This window comes from Saccostrea cucullata, unplaced genomic scaffold, assembly GCF_032062105.1.
Source record: "Saccostrea cucullata isolate Sc308-1 unplaced genomic scaffold, CSIRO_AGI_Scuc_v1 ctg418, whole genome shotgun sequence".
Classification (NCBI taxonomy): Eukaryota; Metazoa; Mollusca; class Bivalvia; order Ostreida; family Ostreidae; genus Saccostrea; species Saccostrea cuccullata.
In genome coordinates this window covers 902,623-913,123 of record NW_026939679.1, presented here as the reverse complement: position 1 = coordinate 913,123, position 10,501 = coordinate 902,623, and the positions used below count along the sequence as shown (strand labels likewise).

General features: G+C 35.3%; 2 protein-coding genes across 2 annotated transcripts; both read right to left on the bottom strand.

Annotated features, from left to right (window-relative positions):
- Nucleotides 1–215: 215 nt before the first annotated feature.
- Nucleotides 216–3,416, bottom strand: LOC134253664 (uncharacterized). Its single transcript, XM_062736241.1, has 2 exons — nt 3,259–3,416; nt 216–1,956 (listed from the first exon to the last, which is right to left on the bottom strand). The coding sequence occupies exon 2, from the start codon at nt 1,951–1,953 to the stop codon at nt 310–312; it is 1,644 nt and encodes a 547-aa protein (XP_062592225.1). The 5' UTR covers nt 1,954–1,956; nt 3,259–3,416; the 3' UTR covers nt 216–309.
- A 3,048-nt stretch (nt 3,417–6,464) lies between these two features.
- On the bottom strand, nt 6,465–9,321 carry LOC134253668 (uncharacterized). Its single transcript, XM_062736245.1, has 2 exons — nt 9,038–9,321; nt 6,465–8,279 (listed from the first exon to the last, which is right to left on the bottom strand). Exon 2 carries the CDS (start codon nt 8,269–8,271, stop codon nt 6,655–6,657), a length of 1,617 nt encoding a protein of 538 aa, XP_062592229.1. The 5' UTR covers nt 8,272–8,279; nt 9,038–9,321; the 3' UTR covers nt 6,465–6,654.
- Nucleotides 9,322–10,501: the final 1,180 nt, after the last annotated feature.

Below are 10,501 nucleotides of genomic sequence, written 5' to 3'. Positions count from 1 at the left end.
ATAATCTGTCGCGTCCTTTCTTTCAGAAAATACTAAAGAAGAAAACTGAATCGCGGCACTTTATGAATTTTTTCTTAGTGTATTCGATAAACAGGGAACACCAAAAATGGACAATCAAGTGCTGTGTTTTTAGTTTGTTGTTGATCTTATACATACAGAGCTAAAATCCTTTCATTCCACTTTATTTTCATCTGAGAATGAACAAAACCAATAAATGCATAATTACAAAATTTTTAATAAATCAGCAGTAAGCATGAGTAAGTTATGTTTTTAAATCACAAATTACAAATGTAAATCATTTCATAAACTTTACTTAAATTTTCTGTGTAAATTGTACCAGTCAATGGAGACATGAAATCGATAAAATATCAAAATGGGTGACAAAATAGTGACGATGTTTTCCAGTGTCCCTGTGTCGATGATCTTTTTATTATGGGTTCTGAACTTTGCGATGTAATGGACGTCGATGAAGCTATCAATAAGCCATAAGGACAAATTACTGACTGAGAGTAATAGACACAGTCGATCTAAGGCAAAAGATGATCCCCCATCAGAGCTCACCACTAACTTCTCAGCATGGATGATCAACACAGTTTGAAGATACGTTCCCATGACATCAAGACAGTTTTCCACAATGAAAAGATATCCGCCTTTTCCGGGAACTTCTTCGGTCCCGACAATTATGCCTATTGTGCACAAAGCAACTGTTCCAGATGTGGAAAATATGATAAGATATTGCCCAGAGGAAAGTTTCTTTGGTTTGACCTGAAATTGTTCGTCATTCCAAGTTATATGATAGTATATCATGTAAATCAGTATCATCATACAAAATTTGTAAACCAAAGTAAACGTAAACCAGGCCTCACGTAATCCAACACTGTAATGCTTCTCTGTTTTCGTCAAGTACACGAAGACAATGTTTCCAATAATTAATGACATATTCAGAACAATCCCTGTTACAATGGAGCAGAAATGGGAGACAGGATGAATTCGAGTGTTTGACAAGTTATTTCTGTGTTGCAATGCGTTGTATCTTTTGGAAGTGGATGAACCTGGTATGAGCAATGCAAGTTCATCGTCTGGTTCCGATAGATCAGCCACTGGTGTAGGGTTCATTTCTTTTGGGTCAGATTCCTCATCGTCTTGTATGGAAGGCCACATGCTTATAATAAATCCAGTAGACAAAAGATAATATTCCACCCGAGCTGGACCAACATAGGGGTCGAGGTCCTCTGTTATGTTGTAAATTGAAGAAGACAGAAGGCACTCAATGTTTAAAGTGTCATTATTCCTTTCTGTTTCAGGATTGAAATTTATTTCTTTTATGAGGGAGTCGAACCACTTGCTTAAATTAGCAAGAAGTATTATCAAAATACCATAGTTGATGCATAGTGAGGGTTCAAATTTGTAGTAACGGAAATAAGTTATAAAACTCAACTGACAGCATAAAGATAGTATTTGGAGGAAATGACTGAACGTGCGTTCCATTGGATTCCAGCTCAAATCGCCAGCTTCAAAGCTGGAAAAACAGTTGATGTCTATGCATGCATTTAAAGATTCATGTAATATGCAAGCAAACCCGAAAAGCCACAAGAATGCTACTTTGATATTCGTGTAGATTGCAATACGTCTAAGTTCGGATGGTTTGTACCAACTCTCTCTATTTTTGTACGCCAGCACTGAGATAAAAACCACTGACGTCAGAGAAGAAAGCATCAGCAACACCATCATTACCAATATATGTTTATTAGCGAGTTGTTCATAACTTTGCTTTGAGCCAAATATACCAATGATGGCAAAGGTCACGGCTGTGACGAAAACAATGGTAACTACGGACGCCAAACTTCCGTTAGTTTCCTCAGGGTCACCATTGCGGGTCGGATATCCGGCAGTTAGGGGGATCTTGATAGCCGCTCTATATACAGCTTTTGCGAACTGCTTAACTATATCCATTTTCTACAATACATAGATCCAAAATTATTTTCAAAGAAATATAAATCTAATCTTGTGATGCTATTTCCATACTGTGCTGTGTATTTGTCTCGCTACATGTATCTGTCTATCAGACATCGTGTTTTTTGTTTTTGCTTGAATTTAGAATTATCAACTCATTAGAATTATAAACGGTAGAAACTAGAAGCGTGATTCAAACTCCTTTTAGGATCAAAATAGTCCGAAATATCTGACGTTTTCCTAGCCTTGTTTACGATTTTGATATTTTACGTGCCAGTAAACGTCAAAACCGTCCCCATTACGAAAACTGGGAAATCGCCGCCTCCAACCGGAGGCGACATTCTCGAGTTGATTTTAGATACTTGCGAATAGAATTAAATTTCAAAGTCACAAGTTATCCATAGTGCAATACTTTTAGTACATACCAATATCGTTTCTATGGCTCATTTTTAGAATAATTATACAATCTGTTGAAAACATTTTATTAGACTGTCGAGAGTTGTCTCCATTTCGTGCATTTTAAAATCTTGCAACATCTGTATCTAAATGTGGAGAGATATTAATTTTTCTTTTCATCGATATTTGGTAAGTACTATTGACATTGTGCTATTGATAAATTCTGATTTCGGCATTTATTTCGGTTCGCAAGTATCGAAAATCAACTCCTCTAGGAGACGGTGAAATTCCCAGTTTTCGTAACGGTGCCGGTTCTGACGTTTTCTTGGCACGTTAAATATCAAAATCGTAAAAAAAATCCTGGAAAACGTCAAATATTTCGGACTAAGGTCAAAGTTGATGACAGTGAGAAATATCAAATAGGCTCTAACTTAAGAATATTGAATGCTTATATGCTTGAATGCTTACACATCTTAGTGTATTTTTTCAAAGTTTCAGTGCAATGTGTATAAATAAGAATGCTTTGAACAACATTTTGTTAAGCAATGAAAGATAGTTTGTGCGCTTATTTAAGCTTTTGTACATGTAATATAAACATAGATGCAAAAAAAAGAACGTTAGAAAATACTGTACATTCCCATAGAACTAGCTATTTTTTCTTAGTATCTCAGTTTTTTTGCTTTTAATAAATAAATGAAATACTTTCAAATAACAACAATATGTGAGATAGTATGTAAAAATATTGCTTTGGGAGATTCTCAAAACAGTTTTTATTCAGATAAATATGAGATCCGTTTCCAAATAAATGTTATTTTGCACTACAGTGTGTTTGCTGTGAAATGAACAGAATGAAAAAAAGAAATCTTTTACCTTCGTCTTTAATTACTAGTATATAGAAATTTGACTAACCTTCACTTCCCCAAAATCAAAGATGATTTGTTCCTTAAATAACCGATGATACAAAAAGAGAGAATCCGCAATAAATCTAAGAGTTTATTATTCCTTGAAGATATAAAAAAAAAAATCACATAAATAATATTGCACTTATGAAAATTTATATCTGTATGTGTGTGGTTTAATTCCTTAAAACTATTGAAGTTATAAATAACTTATTTGGTGAAGAGAGATTTCCGTATAAGCAGGAAGATATTTGTGGCTAATTAAACATTTAAGGTTTTTCCGCAAAACATGTACATGCATATACATGTACATATATCTGATAATCGATCGCGATAATCATTATTACCTGATATGTGATTATGTATAAATGTTTTTGATTGACTTAATTCATTTTTTACAAATATTGCATTTTAGTAGCTTTGATATCCAAGAGTAGTTAAAAAGTATTAATTTTATCTTTTATTAATAAAATGCCCTAAAAATCAGTTGAATAAACTGATTAACTGATCGAGAGAAGGAAATAATAATAAGATATTTAAACTCGTATCCTTATTTTCGTTACAATGTTATTCTATCGCGTTTGTTCTATCTTTATTTGTTCGTGACAACAGGTATCATGATTATAGGAACCCGCACTGTTAGGTTCTCTATAGTGATCAATCTATCCGTCAGTCCTTCTGACTGCACTCAAATATGCCTTTAGCTATGGTCAAATATTTCCCCCTTGTTGTGCTCATGTATCCCTCTAGCTGTGCTCAAATACCCCCTAGCTGTGCTCAAATATCCCCACCTGCTGTGCTTAAATATCCCACTAGCTATGCTTTTATATCCCCTAGCTTTGCTCATATACCCTTTTACCTGTGCTCATGTATCCCCCTATAGCTGCATGTGCTCAAATACCCCTAGCTTTGCTCATATACCGTTCTAACTGTGCTCTAATTTACCTCTAGCTGTGCTCACATATCTCTCAAGCTTTGCTCGTATATCCCTCAAACTCTGCTCATATAGCCCTCTAGCTGTGCTCGTATATCCCTCCTGCTGTGCTTGCTATCCCTCTAGCATCTAGCTTTGCTCAAATATTCGACTAGCTGTGCGCATATATCCAACTAGGTGAACCCATATATCCCTCTAGCTGTGCTTATATACCCTTTCTTCTAGCTGTGCGCATATATCCTTCTCGCTGTCTCATATATCCCTCTGAATGTGCACATAAAATTCTCCAGCTTTGCTCATATACCTTTCTAGCTGTGCTGATAATATATCCCTCTAGCTGTACTCATATATCCCTCTAGCTGTGCTCATGTATCTCTCTTGTTACATGTATGCTCATATATCCTTTAGATGTGCTCATATACCCTTCTAGCTGTGCCCGAGCTGCAGAACTATAGCTCTCCGAAAAAAATATTGACAAACCAGAGAGCCACAGTACCACCCATTCAAAAAATGAATATTTATTGCGCACAAACAAGTGCGCTGTTTCCCGATATATTTCTCAATGTTTTTAAACTTTCATTTCAAAATATTACTAATCGTGTGTTCCTTACATATTATTTCACTTATCCTCAACAAAACATCCCTTATAATTTTTGTTAATACCCCCCCTCCCCCCCCCACGCCCTTAGATTAAGATCATCGAATTCGAAAATTTCGCCTATTTGTACTGCCATTTCAATTTGCAAAATAGTTCGGTCCTAAACGCTTCGTGCAGATATCGACTATGAGAGTACTTTATAAAGGAGTGAGGAATTTTTCAAAATCTCTTTTTTACGATTGAGGTAAAAATTTGGAAGAATTAATCCAGAAATAAACGCAACTTTTTATGCGCAATAAATATATTATAGTTTTTACAATGGATGACACTCTATCTCTCCGGTCGATCAATATATGTTTTTTTCGGAGAGCTACAGTTCTGCAGCTACATATGTAGCTGTACGTATATATCCCTCTGGCTGTCTCATATATCCTCCCAGGCTGTGCTCATATATCCCTTAAACTGTGCTCATATATGCCTTTAGCTATGCTCATAATTTCCCTCAGGCTGTGCGCATATATCCCTCTTGCTGTCTCATACATGTATATCCTTTTGGTTGTGCTCATATATCCTCTAAGCCGTGCTCATATATTCCTCTTGTTACATACATGTATGCTCATATATCCCTCTAGCTGTGCTCATATCTCTCTCCACCTGTGCTCATATAACATCCATAAGATGCCCCTGCCTTTGTTGAGGGTGGCCAGGAAAGTTGAATCAACTCACTATATCAAAAGTGAAAAAAAAAATCTTGGTCGGAGTAATCTTCTATCACTCCTATATTAACTATACAAGTAAGGTTCACACTTCATCCACAGAATGCCTTTTGCATAGTGCTGTTCTGTGACCTTGAACCAATTTCTGTCAAGATAAAAAACCCTTATATAAAAAATCTTTGTTTGAAACATATTAAAATCTTTGTTTGAAGCATATTTTATTTCCTCTTAGCCCAGTTGGGCTAATACTGTACATATAGAATTCCCGTGAGTCGAGGGTGTGCAGGGGCATGAAATTTATTCCTATACAGGGAAAAGTGGCTTACGTGATATTCATGTGATTATCTTTTTATTAGAAAAAATATATATATTTTCATGTGAATATCGTGTGAATAAAAGTTTATATATATGATATTCACACAAATCTTTTTTTGAACTTTCATGTGAAGTTTTCTTTGCATGATATTTATGCGATATGCTCTTTATGCAAAATTCATATGAAATTTATGTCAAAATCACATGGAGTTTTCACATAAATTTCAAATGTCTTGTTTTTTTTTTGTCTTTTTTATGCGGAGAATTCACATGAAATTTGTGTGAGCCACTTTTGCCTGTGTAGACGAAGGTTTAATGTCAGAAAACCTTTGTGTAAAATATGTTTTATCTCGAAGTCTCCCCTTGACTCTACCAGAATCAAACTTTGCTTATAGAACAAGAATATCCGAGGGTAGAGTGCTTGCAGTGACCTTGAGACAAAAGTGATTTCTACTCTTTATTTTAACCGAAACTTTTGTTAAAAAGTTAAAGGAAATAAGAATTGTAATCATTTTCATTGTAATGTTTTTTGAAACATTTGTCAAATAATTTTAAAGACCAACCCACTCTTAAAAAATCTAACAATAAATAATATTAAATTTTTATTTATAGCAAAAATAAATATATTTGGTTTTTTTTAAAATTTTTTATTGCCAAACAAATATTGAACAAAAATAATCAATCAAGTAGCAGTGATAAAGAATCTTACAAACATGCATTTGCACTGCTTTACAATGATTTTTTTAATATAATTTTTATTACTTTTACAACACTTTAGTATAAATAGTGTCTCTTCTTATATTGTCTCTCTTTTTCTGCTATCACAGTCGTCATACACGTTACCTAATCCTTTCTCATTCTAGAAAAAAGACCAAACAAATCAATGGACGCGTGGAAACGGTAGAAGACGAGGATTGGGAAAATGACATACTTCATTACTTTATTTGTTTTGAAGTTTTTGCTGTCTGCCAGAGTATAAACACTATTTTCCACATTGCTAAAGCTATCGCCTACCCAAAGCACAATATTACAGATAGACAATAGCAGACACACATACTCAGCTGCTAGAAAACTGTCCAGAGTTTTTCTTATGGTCACACGCGTAGAATGCATGATTAAAGTCGTCTGCAGAAAAGTCAAAATAATATCGATGATGTTTTCGGTCATAAGAATATAATTTTGTTTGTTTAAGCTCACAATGAAATCGAAAGTGCAAACTGCAATTGTCCCAGCATTTGCAAAAACCAAAATGTATTCAGTTGAGGAGAGTTTTCTCTTCACGTTGTTGGATTGGCCATATTTCGTGATATGGTAGAAAAGAATGAATACCATTATCAACATGGACAATTTGTACGCAGCCATAATGGACCATCTAACGTTAGCGTGCATGCCGGGTTCATACATGTCCACTCTGAAGAGAACGAGCACCGAAGCGATAATCACAGGAAGGTTTAAAACGAGACCAAACAAAATGGCGAGGAAGAACGAAATCGGATTGCGGCGTTTTGGCTCTTGAAGACGAACTTCGGTCGGTGGAATTCGTCGTCGTCTTCTTCGGAACAAAGGCGTATATTCATCACAACTTTCCTCGATGTTATCCATATTGACAGAGTCTTCCAATTCCTGGGAATCATGAATTTCTTTTTTGACCGATGGCCATAATGATAGCATAAAACTTGTGGCCAGCAATGCGTACTCTATTCCGCAAGGGTTGAGGAATGGTAGGGTCTTTTCTCGTAAATCATGAATACTGGAGTTATGAAAACACTCCAATTCTTCATCGATACCCATTGTTTTGTTTCTGATAAAATTAAAATCCTCATTTTCTCCGACGACGCTTGTGAACCAGAGTGTCAAATTTGTTAGCAAAACAATTAAGATACCATAGTTTATTCTGACTGAACTTTTGAAATTGTAGTCTTTGAAGTAACTAATGAAGCCAGTCTGAATGCAGAAATATAATATAGAGACAATGTGAACCACCATAAACGCTATCACGTATCTCTTGTCATTTTCCTTATCGAAGCAATCAATGTTGATAGCCAATTCAAGCGCATTTTTCATTATTATACCAAGACTGAACAGCCAAAGGAATTTTCCCTTAAATTTTTTGGAGGCATCCTCTTTTACTCGCGCTGGGCTGAACCATTCGTGTCTTTTTTGAAATGCGAGGACTGCAATGAGAACAATGGCAAACAGCGCCATTGCAGTCAGAACGAATGTCATCGTTGTTATGGCAACCGTTGACTTCCCCGGGTCGTCACTCTTGGCATATATTCCTATGACTACGAAGGTTATTGCAGTTAAGCAGGCAATGGTCACCATAGAGGACAAGCTTCCGTCAGTTTTTCTTGCGTCGCCATCGTAGCTGTTTTCTGATTGGACGACATTTCCCGCCGTCAATGGCGTTATGAAAACAGTGTTTAGAACATCCAGTACAGTGGCTACGTAAGGATGCATTTTTGTGTCTGTAAGAAATTATGAACAAGATTTTAATGACTTCTCTTTTCAAGTTTAGAATTGTATACTTTTTTAGGCGTGTGAAATGCTACAGTGTAAGGCCATTCAAGGACCAATATACGATATGTAAGGTATGTAAAGGTTTTGAAATTCCAACGCAACAGTACATACCATTGAACGATTTACATGCACGCGTTATGCTTTCTCTTGTGTCGGATGGCGATTGTTTTTCACACAGTCATATGTAAACACGTGTATTTCTAACTTTATTCTGTAACGATTTGTTTTCTTAATTTTTTTTAGTGGAAGTACTTGCTCTTAACCCATATTTTAAAGTGTTCAAAACTCCAAGGACTGATTTAAATTGAGGTTTAAATTTAATTTTTTTGGTAGAAATGGCGAATTGCTTTTTACACAGTCATATGCAAATACATGTTGATATGAAATATGCACTTTTCATTTATGTACTACACATTGAAATTTGTATGCTGGCAATAAAAGAAATGAAACATAATTTTTACCATTGTTATCGTTTGTGATATATATAATCAATCAGATATAATAATTTAAAGGCCACTGAAAGTACCCAAAATCTAGCGTACGGAGTGGTCATTTAATGGCCATTGTAAAAGGTCGCCGGCTGAGTCATTTGGTCAACCTTTAATGGTCATTTCAGTGATCATTCAGTAAACTTTCCTGCACTGTAGAGATTCATGAGAGAGAGAGAGAGAGAGAGAGAGAGGAAATTTATATGTAAGCAACCAACCTTATTATCTCTTGAAATTTTTCTGGTCTTCACCGAAAATCAGATTTTACCACAAGCAATCTATGGCCGCGAACAATTTTGAGGCAAATCCTGATCCGTAAAGGAAATAATACAACACATCCTCAAAAATAATTATTCGATAATGATTCTTTCGCTCTATATTTATATTCACTTGTGTTTTACACAGTCGTTAAGCATGAGAAATTGCAATGAATGTCGTCCGCCAGGAAGTTTATAACCAGGAAATAAAATTTATAAGCTCAAAAACGTTCATTAGAGTGATAATTTGAAAAACTTCCTGTTAGATTACAAGACAAGCTGTGATATACTAGTATTGAGGCGGAATTAACAAATTCTGGATGGGTTACCTCGCTTTGAACTGAAAATTAAATTTTTAGGAAGTTATCTATCTAAAAGATGGTTTACAGATGAAGTTATAGGAATGGCTAAAATAAAATAAGAGAGAGAAGCAGAATTTAAAGAAAATGATTTAAAGATTTAAATTTTTAAAGAACACGCAGTCTATGATTTCTTGAAAAAAAAAAGCTTTGAAGTTATCATTTGCTTAACCTAGGTAGACAATAAAAGATGCCACTTCATTTTGTAATCTTTAATTGCTCAAACAGAGATAAATTTTATTTGTTTAACACCATATTAAAGTCTAATAATTGTTCATTTTGTATTAAGAAAGGATTACATTATTGGTAACCATTTTCAATGTGACTGTTCAAAGATGTTGGCATTCAGGACCGGTAAAGGTCTGTGTTCTATAACTATTGCATTTGTTAATTTTTCGGTTGTATTTTGCTGCACTCCCAGGTGTGGTATATTGGGATGGACGTCTTGGGGCTCGTGCTCATCAAATGGGAAACGATTAAGAGACCCGATGCTGTGTTGCCCTCCGGATCTGACGGTCCATACTTTGGAGGAGTGCTTAAGAGTCTGCAATTTGTCCAAAGCCATGGAAGAATCAAAACAGAACTGCTCTTATACATCAACGGAGCCGCTTGACACAACTACTAATGATTCACAGATTTTAACAAATATGTTGTCAAGTGCTGCTATGGATATTGTGACGGAAAGCTCGGATATCAGCACTCAGAACCTTAACATAACAACTGATTCTTTTGGTGAAGTCCAAACAAAGTTATTAACTTCAACAGAGCTATTACAGAATGAATGGACAGATAATTCGACACAGGAAAACTCTTGTACAGATTCAAAAGTTTTCCAAGCGGGAACAACACAGTCAATGTCCAGAGAGTCTACAGTGAATGCAGACAAACATACAACAAGAACAGTACAGAAAGAGACATTGGGCAATCACTCGACACTGGATATCTCTGGTACAGCTACAAAAAATCTTCCTTATGGCACAACACAGCTAGTGTTCAAGGAGTCTACAGATGAAATAAACACATATCTAACAAAAACATTACAGAATGATACTCCACCGGTTATTTT

Bases quoted from the DNA above. Each gene is read 5' to 3' on its own strand.
- LOC134253664 (XM_062736241.1), bottom strand. From the start codon at position 1,953: ATGGATATAGTTAAGCAGTTCGCAAAAGCTGTATATAGAGCGGCTATC.
- LOC134253668 (XM_062736245.1), bottom strand. From the start codon at position 8,271: ATGCATCCTTACGTAGCCACTGTACTGGATGTTCTAAACACTGTTTTC.